The following is a 19,463-nucleotide window of genomic DNA, read 5'->3' as shown; positions in this document are numbered from 1 at the left end:
ACCTGTGTTTAATTGCACAGCGGTGTTTGCCCGGTATTTGCACGATAAACAAGCACGTCCGAGGGAGGGAGGAGTCAAGCGACGTGCTTCTCAATGGGATCATGAATTCTTGCGGGAATAGAGGATATGTTTCACGCCGGAATTTCGTGTCGAATATGTGTTTCGCGTTCATGCGGTTTATTATCGATTGCGCCGGTCACTGGAAAAAATTACAAAAGCATTACTCCAAGACATTTTCGTCGAGATTAAGTAAAACGGTTTATTAGTTATTTTTGAAAAATAGGTTAGCATATATTCATCCCTTGGAAAAAGCGAAATTGCAAATTTAATTCAGAAATTCTCATAAAAAATAGCTCTGTGAAACTCTTTTCAAATCTTATTTTACATCGTTAATTCACGTCTTAAGAAACATGTAAAGTGCGTTTTATAAAAACTGCATCGCTTATTCATGCAGCAACTTGATCGATCTGTCATCATGATTTTTTTCCCTCTTGCCGATATGTTTCGTTATTTCAGTTTTCATCGAGTGATACTGAAATTAGTTTCGATGGAACGATGAAGATTCCCCATCTCGCCCGAGGGCTGCATTCAATAATCGGACGGCAATTTATATCAAATTAGCAGTATGCGCGCGCGCGGTCGCATGAAACCGCCGCCATGGTGGAGGCCGCTAGAGGTAAACGCGCGGCCTCTTCATTACGGCATTCTTTAAGTACCGTGATCTGAAAACGGGGGTCTCTCGCAGAAAGGGACCCCAAGTCCGCCGGACTTGGATGCGCGCAACAATACGCGCGCGCCCACGACGACGACGGCGCGGCGTGCGTGGTATTATTATAATAAATGGTTGCGTGTTGCTTGTCTGTTGCAGAAAAATTGCTGAACAGCGAGGGCCGCGAGCTGCGACGGGCCCTCTTCTCCCTCAAGCAGATCTTTCAGGTGAGTTTACAATTCGCGATACGATAAAGCGAGCGGGGTCGTGCGAGAAGGGTGAGAGAGCGTACGGATGGTGGTGGGGCTGGATGGATGAGGAGGACGGGGGTGCGGGATGTGCGACGAAGTCGGCAGAGAAGGATATTTTTACGCGAAGCTACTTGCCCGACGAGTAAATATTTGCATGGCGATTCGAGCGAGTGTATCTTTGTCGAAGATGCGCGCGCGCGCGATTTTTTCTCTTCTTTCTTTTCGTGAAATCTGATCTGAGTGAAAATTATAATTAAATGTTTGGCAGTTTTAATTCATAATATTTGTTTCTGCAAGTTGTTCAAATAACATACTGTCGAATTGCAGCCTATAAGGATAATTATGAGCAGATAAGTATAAAAAGAATAAATGTGTAATGCATATTTGTTTACCACATTATTTCTCCAACTGTAAGCAATGACATTTTTTAAAAGAGTGTTTGCAGAAAACTAAATATGAAAACTTGTATTGTTCCAAATTCTTTTCTACCTATTGAAAATAATCTTATTATTAAGTTTTCACTATTTGAAAATATAAATTTGCTGTATCAGCAACTTTACTTCATCGAAATAATGATTTCGGTCAACTTTTTTTTCAGCTGTAGAATAATGTCCCACTTTCTCCGCGAGCGATTTTCTTCCATCTGATATTCCTTTCGTTGAAAAAAATTCTCGTTTCCCGTCACAAAGATTAGCACGTCAGTCAGAGCACATTGCTCTCATTTTCTCTCTCTCGAAATATATACTTAAATTTATCGCGTATTAATATTCAGTTTACTTATAAGAGGTAAATAATTCATCTATTCATGAGCTTTTTATCGTCCGTATCTCTCATCAACAATTTCGAGAGATAAGATTATTGGAAATACCGAATTAATTTTGTTCTTACGTCGGACGAGTTAATTAAATTTTACCCGCGTTTAACGATCCTATCCCCCTTCCGATTATCACTACTGCGAATTTCAGCCTTCGTCACGACCGCATATCTCTCGTATTCTTGCATATCCTCCGCATTCCCTTTCGTCGTTAATCCGTACAGCTAATTGAATTTACCGTCGCGTAAATCAACTATACGTCCGCTCAGTATCTAATCTAGTCGTGGGACGTCGTGTGAACGTATTTCATAATTACTTCTACGAGAGGCACCAGGTTTCGAATGCGTACGTGCCCTTTGTCCTTCTCCCCGTCGGCCGGTGCCACGTTCCTGTCGCGGCGCGGGAAATGCATCGGTACGAGTCCAATTTCGCTTCTTAATCCGCCGAGCTAATCGAGTCTACGTCGTGTCTAAGTCCCGTGTAAACTTCCGCCGTTCCACGACTGGCGGGGGAAAGCGGAAGAGGGGAAATGAGGGAGAATACCGAAGTACGCGAACCGGAGAAGTCCAACGAGTACGCGAAGCCGGCCCACGGAACCGGCGTCGCGACGCTCTGGAAACGAGGGGGTTTAATCAAACTTCGTAGATTTTCCATTATGCCCGCGACTTTGCGCCCGGAGCGGCATAACTAATTCCATTTAACCCCGGCTGCGCGGTGGAGCGAATTGGGCTTAGGTGGTAATGTAGAGGTAAATCACGCCGCCGTGACGTCGCTGTCAGGATCGGATATCAGCAGCCACATTAACCGCGCACATCTAGAAAAATCGCAGAATATATGTAAAATCTGAAAACGCCATAGCTTGAGAATCGAAATTGTTCAAATGACGCGAGTTGTCGAACTGCTGTTAAAATATAAATGAGCGGAAAAGGTCTTTGAAGCTGTCTATACGTAAAAAAAAAGTATATTCAACAAGCAATTATAATACTGTGGAAAGCTTAAAGTTATTAATTATCTGCTTTTAACCGATTTATACTTTTTACTTTGACGCAAAGTGAATTACGCGCGTGACGCAAATGTTGAAAACGTATTGCAGTAATTTTCTAAGTTGTGTACTAAAAGCTTTCCGTTCTGATACAATTTAGAAGCGTATCTAGCTGCAATAAACGCATTCAGGTCTTTAGGAAAGCACTTCTGCAAACTATTCCTGTGTAGCACGTCAACATGGATTAATGTTGTCACCGCGCTAAATCATAATCAAGTCAGCTTATCGCAAATTTCAATTTTCCAGGAGGACAAGGATCTGGTGCACGAGTTCGTGCAAAATGACGGACTCGCCTGCCTTATCAAAGTCAGCAGTGAGGCCGACCAGAATTACCAGAATTACATTTTACGAGGTAAGTACTCTATTCATTTATCGTAAAATCGAAGGGTAACTGCGCCTCTAATGTCCGCCTCTAACTTAATAGAACTTAGACCTTTTCTCGCTTAAACCACTTCCTTACTGCTATCGATGAAACCTTCACTTACTTAAAATCGAACTGCAGTTTCTCTGCGAGCGAAAGTTCAAAATGACTTTCACGAACTTATATAAAAATTATTTTAACTTCTAGAAATGAAACCTTTGAAGACTAAATTTTATATAAGTGGCTTTTAATGTTTCTTGGATAAAAACAATCAGGAAATAAGTGTACGTTCTATGAAATTTTCTGAAAGAATATTTATTTTACGTTTATCTTTTTAATTGAAGTTAATTATTTATCGCTTGTTTTAATTATTTCGAGGAAATCATGAATTAATATGCTCTAATTTTTTAGTAATTATTTTGATTCTAATATTCCGAATTGTGTATATTAGATATAAAAACGAGGTAATTTCATTAATAGATGTTGCAGATCGAAACAACTTCTTTTTAAGATGCTATGAAATTTGATTAGATGCTTTCTTTATTAATCGTATTCCCTTTATAGATACTAAATTAACTTTTATAGCTCGTAAGTGATCGTTGCTTAACTTCTCGCTGTGGAATTTGATAACAATACAGCAAATGATTATTCTACAATTTTCGCAATAAAAGCAGCAAATGATGCATCTAATTAGTCGACGAGAAAGTCGTACCGTGAGCGACCTCGCAAATTAAGTTGAGAGAACGGTGCGACCTTGCCGTCACATGCACGCTGAGATTTCGTGGTAGACGCGGACGTTTCTACGCTCCCTCTCCGCCGCAACCTTGCGAGGTAACGATAAGATAATACCGGCGTAATGCAGCTAGAGTTTAACGAGCGAGGCATCAACGTTCTCGTCTTTGCCTTTCCGAGAAAGACGTGGCGACGATGATATTATCGTCTAAAAGCCCGGCGGGATGAGGTGATACTTTGTAAGTGTTAACGCGCCGCGTTTACGAAAGCGTCGACACGTGGGAGCCACGGTGGCTTGCAACTACTCGTCAAACTGCGATGCGTCGCGAATTATAAATGGCATCCTTTGATCGCGCCTTTCAAGTGCAGTATCTCGGAGCCTTCCTCAAGTGCTCCGTAAACCATCGACTTACACACGAGCGAGCGCGCTAATTCTACATCGTAATTCTGTAATGCATTCGTCGCATTCGCGTGACTATCACATGGAGTGCAGCGAGTCGAGGAATTCGCGTTGGAAAATTAGGGGTCCATAGAAAGTGTGAAGATTTTAGTGTCATGTACGCGATTTCAAACAGTATTTGTTGGCAAAAACGGTCGCGTTTATGCGCATTCAAGCGTGATCTGGTAATTGATTGATAATTTTCTTTAATCGTTGTTTGTTATTTGGCATGTTTTACGCAATTTATTATTATTCTTTTTAATTATCATCATTATCACAGCTTTTATTAACGAAGTCACTTAGATTAATTTATTTCTTCTTCATAATGCTTTAATTAATATTAATATAAATTTAGTATATTAATATAAATTTAATATCAAATGACGCATCATCATGTATATCTTCGATAGATTCTTCAATGAGTTGTAGCATGACGGATCTAGTATATCTATATGTGAAACACACGCGACATTTTGCGATCCGTTTGAAGATTACAACGATCTACTGTAATATGGCGCACATTCGGCATTCGCTGATTACGCGGTGCGATCCATATCTAGGCTCCTAATTGGATTCTGTGTCATAACTTATGGCTCGCGTAACGATAACGGTTGGATTAACATTCGTCGATGGAACGTGCTTAAATTATTTTATGTTCATTGCCATTGTGAGCACGAATGTGTCGTTGAAACGATGCACACGGTGCGCGAATATCAGAATTTTAATGATATTCCACTGGAGAATTTCTATATGTAAACAGTATCACATTTGCATCGAGGTAAAAGCCTTATTTGAAGTTTGATCGTGCTAGACAAAATGTAAGTTATTTGTTGAATCCGATACGCGCGAATATTCGATTTGGAATTGTCGATGCTTTATGTACATTATTTTTGACATTAATTAGACGTTCGATATTAAATTATACGTATAACACGATTTTGACGGAAATAAGTTATTAACATTCTTGCAAACAAAGCCAATTCAGTACAATTGGATTTAAGTTGCGACGGTGACTTATACTTAGATTCGAATCGACCAATTACTCACATAATTGGTTTATTCGATTTACGGTTTTGTTAGTGTAACATCAGTCATTTAATTTGCGCGTTGCACGAATGACACGGACTTTTTGTTACTATTTTCAAGCTACATGGTATTCGCTGCAATTATTATTCAGCACAAAGGACTGATTCCGTTTTTGTTCCCGCTGCTTCTAATTAATTTTAGTTGAGACGGCTTTTACCTGCAATGCATGAGTACCTTTTTGCAACAGCTTTTTTCTATATTTTTCTCACATTGTACACGCCAAGCGCGCCGTAATTTATTTACGGGCACAGCGAATGGAGCTTTCGTTAGAACATGCGAGTTTTAAGCGGCAACGGGTGAGTGCGAGCACGTTTTTCGGCGTAATTTCATATAGGGGTAAAATCCGAGCGAAACCTACGACCACGATCGGCGGAATTTGCACGTTAAATTCTAGTCGCACCTGCCGGCATTCACGGAGGACGAGCCGGAAATCAGTTTCGTAAACAACGAAGCGGCATGGCGCAAAAAAAATAGACACCGTTTCGAATTCGAGCCGAGATTGATGAGTTTCGTATCGCCCAGCTGCAACGAAGGTTGTGCTTTTATTTCTCATTGCGCACCTACATCGGAAGAGGCCGCCGTTCTCGTTTATATTTTTGCATTGCGATAAATATAGCGAAGTGCCACAGCGCGAATTAAAGGACAAGATAAATGACTGCGATATGATATCAACAGCGGAAAAAAAAGGACCATTGATCATAATTCGTTCTCTCACACGTTTCGCAGCAAATATTCGAGGATATCTAATGTAAATTAAAATATGCAGTGTTATAGAAAGATTTAATTTTGCAATATCGTAAAGATAAAACCGTATGTTTGCACAAAGGTTTGATTTTCCTTTGTCAACTTTTCAAAATGGATACTTAAACTATGCTTGAAAGATAATTCTCCTTCTTTTTCCCTCGTGTATCTCGAATACTCTTCGGGCCTTTATCTTATTTGGGCAGCTATGAAATCCACTAGAGAGGTACATTTACGAACAATGGGGAAAGACTTGTCTCTCTTTATGCGCGATTGTCTGGAACAATTTCGCTCGCCGTGTTTAATTTCGCAACTCGTTTGCATTCATGCAGCACTCGGCCAGGTGATGCTGTACGTCGACGGTATGAACGGGGTGATGGAACACGGGCAGACGGTGGAATGGTTGTATACGTTAATTGCTAGTCGTTTTCGGCTGGTGGTGAAGACGGCGCTGAAACTGCTGCTCGTGTTCGTCGAGTACGTGGAAACAAACAGTCTGCTGCTGGTCAGGGCTGTGAGGACGGTGGACCAGGCCAGGGGTGTGGTGCCGTGGATTAACGTGATGAAACTCCTCAAGGATTACGATGCCGCCGACACGGAGTTGCTTATATACGCGACGACTTTGATTAACAAATGCTTGAACGGCATACCCGATCAGGACACTTACTACGATCAGGTGGACTGCCTCGAGGAGCAGGGTATGGAGGGCGTTATCCAGAGGTACATGTCGAAGCAGGGCACAGACCTCGATCTGCTCAGGCAGTTTCAGATCTACGAGGCGGTGCTGCATCACGAGGACGGCGACAGGGGCTCGCCTATACGCCAGTTGGATGATAATATAAGGCGAGTAGCATTGCGCGCGCATTGAACAGTGCATTCGTGTCATTCCGATATTTCTTATTTCTTCTTCTTTTGTTTGATGATATTTAATAGAAGATACATATCTGTGTGAGTTGATCGGAAATGTTGTCCAATTTAAATGGACTTTGTTTTAATTTACAATTCCGAGACTTAATAGTTGTCAAACTCAAATAATTGCAATTAAATATTAATAAGTGAATAAGATGGAACTTAATGATATGTTTAATGGAGGAAAAATTTTCTTTTGATTTTACAGGAAGACTTTACGAAACCGAAAGTCTTTAGTAGATTCTCACGAACGACGAAAGTCTCGGAGGCATTCGACAGGTAATTCGCCCCTGTCGATGTCCTTGAACGCACGTCTGAGTCCACGGCTAAATCATTCTCTAGGGATGAGCTCACTGAACAACACCTTGAACTCGAGCTTACCAGATGATGACAACGAATCAAGCAGCTCTCAAAGTTCCCAGGGTCATCTAGGCGAAGTTCAGCTCAATGGCAATTATAAAGAGAATAAAGGTAATTATTTCTTTAGTTTTTCTTTAACTTCTATCTTGGAAATTTGTATTACGAATAAAGCGCTCCACACGACAACGTTCATTGCGATCATTTCAGAATTAATATCGTTTTATATAATTTATATTTCATATATTTTAATTTTTACTAAGTTATTTCAATATATATATATATGTATAAATATAGTTAACCCTAATATATTTTTCGAACATATCTAATAACAGTAAAGATTGGAATCATATAAATGGTATTACTTAATGCAGAAATCAATTTTTGCGAATTCTTCAGACAACTTCAACTAGCGCACGTTGCAAATTGATTCGTTAGCAATTCGATTGCATGATGAATACGAACTTGGACGCCCACGGGATACGATTCCCGCATCGGTGAATCGCCTACCGAGACCTTGCGGTTTTCAGTTCCCTTGCGTATTTCATTGGAGACGCGATACGCGGTCAGCATAAAATGTTCCATTAGATCTTCGAAGATGTCACGAATACATCAGACCGAATACTGTGTAATAGATTGAATATATCTTGCGATTTAATTTTTTTTCTAAAGAGCAGTATTACTGTCAATTATATGAATTTATATTATTGCAATAAAAAAGTATTTCTGCAATTTTTGTGGCCAGCGCGGAAGCAAAATTAATTATTTAATTTAGAGAAAATTTGCATATAAACAAAATTTAATTTACATTTCATTCCTTTTAAAGCGTAATAATTTTTTTTAATGCAGGAAACACAATTCCGCGTGTTTCAGTGGACGTTGGTGTCACACCGGCGCTAAGACGGCGAAGAGAACGCGCGGAAAGACAGAGGAGTTTCATTAGAGAGCAACAAGAGGCTACCGCAAACATGAGAGCTTCGCTTGGTCACACCGACGATCAGGAAAGTGAGTGCTGACACAAATAATTATTTAACTACTGCATGAAAGATTTTTAATTTTTCGTTGAACCTTCTTGAAGATTCTTCTATTCTCATAATTTCAAAAAAAAAGAAAGCTTGCAAATATATTTTATATACATATATAGAAATAAATGATATAAAAATATATTATGTTTTTTTACAAATATGTATATTATATAATAAATATATATACTTGTTTCACCATACACGTATTTCCTTTCGAAATTGCATCGCGCGCGCGCGCGTGCGCAGGGAGATGTTTACATAAATATGTCCTGCTTTCATGCATTAAAGGTCAGTTTGCATCAAATAGTCTGCGATATACGAATGGCACCACTTACGAGAGAAACGCTGATTCTCCCTCGAACAAGTTGTCCAGAACGAACAGCAGGAAGGACTTGACGCCCTTGATGAATGCCGCGAACAAGCTCGACTCGGAGGAGAAGAAGCCGTGGTACGGCAAAAGCCCCAATGAAGGTGTCGAGTACGACGAGAATAATCACATCGACGAAGACGAAGATCGTCGAGTGGTTCTACAGCTTAAGAGGGAAGGAACCGTCAAGGATCTCACGCAGAAGTTAGCAGCGCAGAATCTTATACCTAGCAGCCCCGTGGAGGAGAAAGTTTCCAGGTAATTTCAGCAAAGGCGCAGCCTTCATTTCAGATGCATGTTGCCCGATTGATTTCTTCCTCACATCTCTCTTACTCATCTTCGAGCTTTAAAATATACAAATTTATTTAACTAATGTCATAAAGCGGAATAAATTTGGGGCATAAAAGATTTTAACACTAATCGGTATTCGGAAAAATAATTAAGGATTAAGTCAATATAAGTGTTTAAACAAACATTTTTTCTTATTAATATAAAATTATTTTCGTCGATATAATTTTATTTTATTTAATATATATATAAAATTTAGAATCTCCAATTGTGTTATTGCTATTGAGAACAGTGTAATTAATTTTCAGTGGACGTTAATTTGCTAACAATATAATTGTTTGCAATTCGTTAAAATGATTTTCTTATTAAATGTGTCGCAAAAGTTAGTTTAACTTTTATGACAAGTGGAAGTGGAAAATAGCGTATTAGGGTGGCTATATTGACAACAACAATGGTACAAGAAAAGTCCGGAAAAGTCGTACGAACTTCGTCGTATTCGGGCTGGAAGTTTCACCGAGTTAATTTTACGTGGGATATTGCAAAAGTAGCACGTTTCGTATAAAAGTTAGCTTTCCGCGGTCGCCGAATGTAAAACTTTCAACAAATCGATAAGCAGCTTTATCATGCGAGTAATGAGTGCAACAAAGTGCAGAGAAACATTCTGTAAAAATATTTTTAGATAGCCGATAAAAAGTAATCAGATAATTGAAAAATTGAGAAAATTAACCGACGATATAGTTTCAATGATTTCGATGTTATAAACATATAAAAGTTTTATTATCAATTATTCAGAACTAAACGTAGAGCTTATTTTTGTGTTTAACATTAAAATTTAATTGTAGGGCTCTCTGTGGGTCCTATAATTCGATGTTAATTGCTCAATTAAAAGATTTTTTACATACAATCTTTCAATCTCATGCTATATTTGGAAAAAAGCAATTATAAAAATGACATAATATTTGTGCAGTTTTACAATTCGATTTTTTGTACGTGCCTTTAGGATAGGAGACATGAGCGGATTGATCTCGAAGGCGAAAGAGGGCCTTGCGAAGTCGAAATCAAAAGCGGACGTGCTGAAGTCACCGACCAGCGACAACCTACCTAAGCTGCAGGAGACGAAGAAATCCGAGAACGAGCTGCACTGGGAGGAGCTGGTGAAGAAGCTGAAGCGACCGCTGGCGCTCTGCGATTTAGATTTCACCGATTTGAATTCCGAGGACGAGATCGATGTGCTGGGATCCGCTAACGTAACGAATGGAGTGCCGCCGCCGCCGCCACCGATGGCGCCTCCGGGCGGAGACGCGCCCCCGCCGCCTCCGTTGGGCGCAAAACTGCCGCCGCCGCTTCCTCAGGGCCCGCCGCCGCCCTTCGGAGTCAGTTTGAAGATATCGAGGCCGCCGCCGCCGACCAGCGAGACGAGCAGCGTGCCGAAAAGTCCGCCGTCGTTGCTCGCGAAGAAGAGTAAAAAGACGGTGAAGCTGTTCTGGAAGGAGGTGCGGGAGGACCTTAACATTCTCGCGCGACTCGACAAACACAAGATGATCTGGGACGAGCTGACACCCGTGGCCGTCGACACGCAGAAGCTTGAGCATCTTTTCGAGAGCCGCGCCAAGGATCTCATCACCAAGGTGAGTGATCTCCACGTCCGACTTCCTTTGCGATTCGGCGCGAGTCGCGCCGTTTTCGTCATACGAGCGCAACGAACTGCGAGTTTTCGGGCGGGCGGCTGAAGGCAGCGACGTAAAGAGCGGTGCTCGTTTGAACCAAGTCCGCCCGCGACCGCCTCTCGAAGTGTATGCGTTGCAGTTTTGTACGCGACGTCCTCCGACGTTTTTAACGAGATAAAAATGAAAGCTGCATTCCACCGCGATATTTATTTATCTTCATAGTGCTACCTTTAAGCAAGCACGATTCAATCAATTGAATTTATCATCCAGATAAGATTCGATAAAAAAAAAAGTATATTATTCCCGAGTCATTCCCGAAGAGAAATGAACGACGGCATTTAATGACGCATTAGAAAGTTATCATTTGTTATGATTTAGTCCGTTTTTCACTTAGCTTTGTAGTGGTTTGCTTACAATGCTAGCCATTTTGTGATACGTTAATGCGAATGTTCGACCTTGCCTTTTGCGAGGTTGTCATAAAAACCTTTCTGTAGCGCTAAAATTCCAGCGTGCACAAAGCGTAGAATCACAATGTACACAAACTCTACGTGACTGTTGGGCCAGCAGTTTGGGGTTGCACGCGAAGCATGCAGGGAATGACATTTTCCTATCGCGTTTGCTTGACGCGTCTCGTCGCTTATGACTTTGATAATAATGCAAAACTGAGAGAAATTACTGCTCACCATGAATTTAGGTACTTTCATTTGATAAAGTAAAATGAATTGTTTTCTCAAGTAGCATTGCACAAGTAGTGTTTTGTATAAAAGTTTTTGAGATTGCTGCTATTTTTTCTGGTTGAGGATAATGAATTTAATCCAACGATTGTCTTCACTTATTTAAGCTCAATGGGTCTCGAGCTTGTAATTATGGTAATTAACAAATGAATACTGGGAATATCAAATTAAATCGCCTCTGAGATGTATGCGAAAATGTAGAAACTGATTTTAATCCTTTTTGTTACGGCATTAGTATCGCAAATTATACTCTCCATCTCTTGTTTATTTCTATTGTAAAAGAAACCGCTTTAACTGCAATTATGCATGCCTCAATTAAGGGCGATGCTGCGGTAATATTCTTTATTCATTTGTAATCTATCTTTTATATCTTTCAACCATAAAATTAAAGAAAGTAATTAATTGAGGCGATTATTTTGCAAGTTGCGTAAGCCAGTTTTAAAACGCTATAAATTTTAATGAAGAATGAATATAAATTAATATGGTATATCGACTTTGTAAGTTTTTGCAACGAAACTTATACAATTTATAAAATGAACAATATAATTCCTAACGATATATTTTTTATTCTTTAACTTTGATGCGAGATATTTAATTCCTTTTAAGTAAAATGGATTCGGACGATATATCAAATATATAATTATTTGTAGCAATATAAGCTTGCAAATGGAAGCGATAAAATATACATATCATAAAAGAATTAATGATATAATATCAATCTGCAAAGTGCAGTATTTATTTTCAATAACGATTTTACCGTTTATGTCAGAAAATCAGAAAAATACTGATTGGCATTGCACCGAAGCATTGCAGTCGAATAGGGAATATCGTCATTAATTAATCGCAGTAATTACATGCCGCGGTTATATCGGTTTCCACTCACCTGTATTTCGTGTATATGCGCAAAACTGAATCGCGGCAAGAGCTACGACAACGAGCGCGACGGTGAGTTTTGCGTATTTTTCGAGCGTTACTGAAAACCGGCGCATTATTTCTCCGTTCCGGTTGCTTCCGACGCCGGTTGTTCCTTAGCCTTTGAACCCGCATAACACACCGATAATTACAGTCGACTTGCGCTCATAAAAAAGGGCGAAAAAGTGGCGGCGCGCCAAGAAAATTGCGAACTCGCCGTCGGCGACGAAACAAGGGTGTAAAGGGAGCAAACGGTGTAAAAGGAAAACTTGCCTTCGACACGAGTAACGGCGTTCTGCACAGTTGCTTGCACTCGTTTCGTAACGCCGTAAATCAGAGCCGCGATCCACCGTGTGTACCGGACTAATCAGGAGGAAAAAATCGTTGGAAAATTGAAAAAATCAATGCAGAAAGCGTGGTGAACGTTCTAGACAAGCTTGAGGCCAGAGCTTAAGCGTCACACGGGAGTTGAAGAGATAATTATTTTTTATAATTGATATTCTTCATTATTGTACACATATAAATTGAGATGAGAATTTTTTTGTAACAATCCGAGACACCTTCGAGAAAATACTAAAGCGAGATTTTATACAATGAGCTCTGTGTATTTACACGCGTAAATACGATTTCTTGTTATTTATTTAAAAAAATATATGCGTCAATTATTTTTCTTCTCGAAAAGGATGTAAAAATTAAATGAAGGAATTAGATTGCGATTAATCGTTTCGTTCGGTTTCAGTCGGTTCACACACATGCACTGTCATATATAATTATCAAATAAGCTCTGTACCAATACCGGCTAATTTAATAACGTAGTTATGTCGCGGGGATAATGATTATGATAACGTTCGCGTATAACGATTATGATGGCGATCGGATAGTAGCGGGATGGTGATAGTGATAATGGTTTACTGCAATACGACTAATCTTCTTCTTGTATTCTTGGCAATGTTGTTGGTGCTCGCACGAAAAAAAAATGAACGAAATGGCATGCTGGAATTTTATAGGAGGTGAGTCTTAATTCCTTAACTTTCCTCGCGGTTTTTTATTGGTCGTTAATATAGATCGTCAATATACATGCATGCGTTTCGAATGAGTCTTCTCACGAGTGGGTTTTGCTATCTGGCGCATTTTATGTCGTTTCATACCGACGATAATGCACTAATTAAACTCCGCGGGAAATATTTCACTCCCCAAAAAAAAAAAAACTGCTACACTTTCGCCGTTATAAACCTCTTTTCCGTTTGTTATTTCGCGCACATTTCTCGTCATAATTGGCCGATCTGCTGGTGATCAATAATTAATAGCGGATGTTGCTTTTAACGTTGCCGTGACGATATGTGTGATCGATAATTACTATCTCTGCTTTCATTCCGTTCCACTTTTGCATTGGTTTTCAATGAGGCATATCATATATTGAAGCTTTGTCAGTAACTGATTAGTAGCTAATTGCCGTTTCTATGTTGTTTATAATTCTCTTTTTTGCTTTACAAATATCCCGCATGAAAGTCTTTCATTTTCCTTTAATTAACGTAATAATTTTCCGTAACTTTCATTTTAAAAAACAACTTACAACCAATGTAATTGATATTGAAATGTATCTAGAATCTAGTATCTGAAGTTTCTGTATAAATTTCTTTACAATCTTTGTATGTTATATAAATTAGAAATTTTACAAATATTTTACTTTTTGATACTATTTTTCAGAAAAGATATTATTTTAAACTTATTATACTATGGTCTACATTTTGCTTCTGCTTTGATTTATGTTTATTGTATATATACGAATATTCGTGAAATTTAATCGCATAAATATTGTGAATGTTTTTGCAATAAGCATTGTTCAGATGTAGGAGAATAGCCTTGCGATCTTATCGCCGATAATAAGTTATCGATAGTTATTGCGTCTATTCGACACAAAATTGTTCCAGTGGGTTTGTCATCTATATAGCCAGACAGGGAGCATTCCATATATGTACGTAGGTATATATCGCCACTCCCAATCAAAAGGATGGCTACATTCATTTCGTTTTAGCGGCATTTCCGATACATCCCACACATATCACTACAGTTTCACGAATTCACGTGTGAACGTTTTCCAATATTTTTGTAGCTTTCATAGTGTGCTTTCGTAGCCAAGTATTTATGTGAGAAAAATGTTGATACGATAATACTAATCGATTGCAATAATCCCAAAATGCTATATGGGTGAATAACGAGAATTTATATTAAGCGCAAGAATTTAATATAAATGAAGATTCTTCTATTATTCTTGGCAAGCAGAAGCAGCAAGAGATGAATAAGAACAAGGAGATCATCGTATTGAACCACAAAAGGTCGAATGCCATCAACATCGGTATGACGAAATTGCCGCCGCCGAGATCTATCAAGACTGCAATTTTAAAAATGGATGCTACTATCATGAATAGAGAGGGTATCGAGGTGAGAATATTGTACTTTTTAATTTTGTTCTAAAGTTTCTATTTTTAATAGGTTTCACAAGAAACTGTTGTTAAAAAGTTATAAGATTAATAAATATATATATATATATACATAATATCTTTATATGCAACGTAAAATTCGAAAATGCACGCAATGTATTTTATACAATGTATTTTGATTATTATAATCTTTTTGTGAAGATGAAATTTATTCTATAATTTTTACAACATAAAATTATTTTTCATCTTTCACTCCATTCGATTGCGTGATTTCTACCTCACGAATATTCTCGATCGATTTTTCGTCCGCATATTGAACATTTTTCCAAATGGATCCAAATCCTGCTTTAATTTAAGATCAACAGAGCACCTTGAAAATTTTCCAAATTTCTGTTCACGGTCGAAGTTTAGTTGAAACGCACCTATATATTCTAGTTTTCGAGTTTATTCTGATTTCTCTAATTTTCTTCCGATTGGTTACTCTTCTTTGTTCGTCCCTCTCCTTGCCCCAAATCCTCCCGACAGAAACTCCTGACGATGCTGCCCACCAAGGAAGAAAAGTCCAGGATACAAGAGGCGCAGGCCGCCAATCCTGACCTTCCTTTAGGATCAGCCGAACAGTTCCTGCTGACTTTGACCTCCATCTCGGAACTGCCAGCAAGATTGAAGCTTTGGGCTTTCAAACTAGACTTCGAAAACTCTGAAAAGGTAAGCACAAAAGTCTCAACATCATATATGTTACATTATCTTTAACGAGTGCACGATTGAACAATAAGTTTCTCCATTTCGATGATTTCGAAACTTTAATATTGTATGCAAAATTATTCGCAATGGAAGAACTTAAAATTCTCGTATCGATAATTTTATAACCAAGCGTCGACTTTTTTTACTCTTTTAATAAATATATTACGTTATGATTTGTTTGAATATTATTCAATAAAAAAAATTTTTTAATTTGAATTTGATTGATAATGAGAAATATTGATCAATTGATGGAGGCAACTCTTAAACATTTTTTAAACATGTTCTTTACTAAATAAAACTTAATTTTTCAAAGGAGATATATAGTGGCGTTTTTAAATATTATTCTAGGCATATAATAATGTCGCACGCGTAGTCGTTCATTTCTATTTGAAACGGATATTGTATTTACTGGATGCCACTAATACATGATGACAATTAACGATGGCTTTTTGCGCTTTATTTCTTTCTCTCGTTCCGTCTTGACTTTACGCGCGGATTTTATCGTGCAGACGATGAGAAGGAATGTCAGCAATGCAGGAGAGGAAGTCGGCAGCCAGAAGAGCGTTCTCAGCGCGTTTCTTCGACGACAAAATGGCAAATTCCGATATTGTACACGAGCTAAGAGAGGTCATTCGACGATCTGACTTCTTTGGCATCTCTTGATCGTAGCCGAAGCGCGAAATAGCTTGCGCTAGAAAAGTCGAGCCTTTTTATATCCGCTTGCACTCGAAATGTGAAATACATTGTTTTTCTCAATCAAATTGATTATTTCATATATATATTGTTAAAAAATTTATAATAACGAAATTAATAACAATATTAATTTTGTAAAATAATTATTAAACGTATACACTGCGAGAATGTTTTTGCTCGCATAAAAGAATTATTTTTATTCTTAGTTTAGTCTTGGCGGGGATTTCACTTCTGGTTCTTTCTACGAAAATCCAACGCGACATTTAATGCACACGTGGTTATGAAAATCGATACGATGACAAGCGCATATGTGACGAAGAAGTAAACGGGAGGTCTTTGTGATTTTCAGGAAATCGCGGACCCTTTGATGGATTTGAAGCAGGGTATGGAGACCTTGCGAGTGAATAAAACGTTCCGCGGGATTCTAAGCACGCTCCTTTCGATCGGGATATTCCTCAACGGAAATGAGGTGGGTATTGAATGTCAGCCAAATGATATCCGCTTAATCCGTCTGTCCCGCAACCGGTGGGGTCGTGGCGGTTCCGAAATCCGTTGATATCGATAATTTCGTCTTCACTGTTGGCCGGGCGGGATGCCTTTCCGTGCTATTTGGCTGAGTGCCATATTTTTCCGAAAACAGTCTCGGTCTAATACGGAGTTTCACTGTAATCACGGCCCCGCTATTTATCTTCGAAACGGCGCTGGAATTTTCGAGAGTTTTTTAACGAAATGTTAACGCTGTGTTAGGAAAGTTTCCATAAATTTTCCAGTGGCTCTAGGGTTAATTTTTCGACGGTGCAGTTTGTTAATACGAATATATATATATATATATATATATATATATATATATATATATACACATATCAAATGAATAAAGTTTCTGTGCTTGCAATATACATGTAATTTTTTGTTTGCGTTGTTAATTAATTCAACTGGATGAACGAATGAAAGTTAATCGTGGTAATAGCGATTGTCTTACGAGAGAGAGCTGTGTCTAGAGTGAAAATGTCGAAATTCACGAGCTTCGAAACGAGACGCGCGATTTTCTCGGTGATGCGTTGTGTCACGAGAGTTTCATCCTTTTTCAGGTGAAGGGCTTTCAGCTGGAATACCTCGTCAAAGTACCTGAAGTGAAGGATACGGTTCACAAGCACTCACTGCTTCATCATCTCTGCCACATGGTGATGGAGAAGTTCCCGGATTCTACGGATCTCTACTCCGAGGTGAGGACAGTCAGCACTATTGAAAGGTGTAAAAACTTTACACTTTGTCGGGATGCCGTCGACTTGTATTCACAAAATCGCGATCAAGCCCAACTTTTCGCCCAAGCTTTCTCCACGAATTACCTTTCTTTAAATTCGTTTAATGCGAATATATTTTAATTATACTTTATATATATATATATAAAACTATCATTATCGCACAAAGAGGGAGATACTTTTGATTAATTTTGAACCTCACTCTCTGCGTATATCTTGAAGACAATTGGAATAGCTTTCCCGGCACCGCCGACACGGTTTTGCTTTCAGATCGGCGCGGTAACGAGAGCTTCGAAAATCGATTTCGACGAGCTGGCAGCGAACATCGCGAAACTCGAGAGCGAGTGCAAAGCGTCTTGGGACCATCTCAAGCTCATTGCGAAGCACGATGGTTCCACGATGATGAAGGTCAAGTGAGTATAATTCCTGTCGAGTTTCTCTACCCGTGAACCAATTTCCGAGATTCTCTGTAGTCCTTCCTTCTCTTGCGAATCTTCCTGAGAGCCGCGATTAAGAAGTTCCGAGCGGCTTCGATAAATTCGGGAAAGAGCTTTTTTTTCAGTGAGACTGGCTACCGTCCAAGTGGAGCTTCTATTAATTACTGAAGGGACATTTCTTTCTTTCTTTAATCTTTTTATTCGGTCTCTCTGCTGATAATCATTTGCATTGTCCTTGCAACCTCTTGATAGATCTACATTTTTTGTCTTCTCCATTACCTTTAATTACTTTTCGTACTTTAAATATTTGATCCTTCCCACATTTTTCAGTACAATTGATTTACAATCAAAAGTGTAACTTTTTAATAATAAAGTAGCAATATGCCCGCGTATATTCTCTTAAAAAATACATTGCTTTCCGTTTGTGTCGCAGGATGTCTGATTTTCTTGCCGATTGCGCCGAAAGGATAATCGTCTTAGGCATCGTGCATAGACGTATCATAAATCGTTTTCGCAAATTTATCCTGTGGCTCGGTATACCGTTGCATAGAATACAAGACACAAAACCGAACGAGTTCTGCAGGATTGTGTCTGAATTCGCTCTGGAGTACAGAACCACGAGGGAACGAGTGATACAGCAGCTTGAGAAGAAAGCCAATCACCGAGAACGCAATAAGACCAGAGGGAAGATGATAACGGAGGTAAGTTATTTCCGTTTCACATTCTTTTGTCTCTTGTCGAAATTCTTTATCGGCTAGACGTATAATTTTTATATCGATTACTCTGATTTCGAATCAAATGTTTGATCAGCCGAGCACCAACATTAACGATAGCATGAATATTAATTAACGCTAATAAGTATGTGGAGTCGAGCAGATCTTCTTTTCTTTATTTTTTTCTTTATTTTTTTTAAATTTTTTTCTTGTAACGCAAACACGAGTATTAAACATGAGCGAATTCTTTTGATATCGCACATTTATACTTTGATAAAGTTGTTGAGATTATTCTTATTGTCAATATTATCTTCGTGAAATTTTACAAGCAGGTTTTGCAAGCTTACTTGCGTGAAATCTCGATGTTTCTCTTGTTATAGGTTGGCAAGTTCCGTACAAAGGAGGATCGAGCGGACGCGGAACTCAGACAACTACTTGGCAGTGACATTTCAGACGTCGAGAGCATCCACGGCACTTTACCATGGCGAAGACAGAGAAAAGACGGTGAGTTTTGCTAGATTTTCTTCCCCTTGATTTTCTTTTCCATTCTATTTTAACATACAACTTTAGGTTAGCTTATTTTTCTTCTTCAGCGTGGTAAATGATGTCTAATAAAATATACACTAAATAATATTCTATTCTACGTTGTCAGCAGCAGTGAACAGTTTAAGCTGTAAATAAATTACTTGAAATACACAATATTGCATAATATAGCTACTTTATATTAAAATATTTAACACTC

At 38.8% G+C, this 19,463-nt stretch overlaps 1 protein-coding gene across 5 annotated transcripts in view; it reads left to right on the top strand.

Annotated features, from left to right (window-relative positions):
• Fhos (Formin homology 2 domain containing) overlaps positions 1-19,463 on the top strand; it is a 115,098-nt gene that overhangs the window by 83,611 nt on the left and 12,024 nt on the right. For 2 of the 5 annotated variants that reach the window (XM_067355837.1, XM_067355836.1), the window contains 14 exons: positions 869-936; positions 3,063-3,168; positions 6,508-7,018; positions 7,293-7,555; positions 8,291-8,446; positions 8,755-9,091; positions 10,122-10,749; positions 14,715-14,876; positions 15,401-15,583; positions 16,662-16,781; positions 17,401-17,535; positions 17,842-17,984; positions 18,442-18,709; positions 19,102-19,225. In XM_067355837.1, coding sequence (XP_067211938.1) covers positions 869-936; positions 3,063-3,168; positions 6,508-7,018; positions 7,293-7,555; positions 8,291-8,446; positions 8,755-9,091; positions 10,122-10,749; positions 14,715-14,876; positions 15,401-15,583; positions 16,662-16,781; positions 17,401-17,535; positions 17,842-17,984; positions 18,442-18,709; positions 19,102-19,225 — 3,204 coding nt within the window. The remainder of the gene's footprint in view (positions 1-868; positions 937-3,062; positions 3,169-6,507; positions 7,019-7,292; positions 7,556-8,290; positions 8,447-8,754; positions 9,092-10,121; positions 10,750-14,714; positions 14,877-15,400; positions 15,584-16,661; positions 16,782-17,400; positions 17,536-17,841; positions 17,985-18,441; positions 18,710-19,101; positions 19,226-19,463) is intronic. The other 3 variants (XM_067355838.1, XM_012373587.2, XM_067355839.1) reach the window with 3 other exon arrangements.

The sequence above is a fragment of the Linepithema humile genome, chromosome 5, assembly GCF_040581485.1.
Source record: "Linepithema humile isolate Giens D197 chromosome 5, Lhum_UNIL_v1.0, whole genome shotgun sequence".
NCBI lineage: Eukaryota > Metazoa > Arthropoda > Insecta > Hymenoptera > Formicidae > Linepithema > Linepithema humile.
The sequence above is the reverse complement of the archived record's forward strand: the minus strand, read 5'-3'. Positions and strand labels throughout refer to the sequence as shown.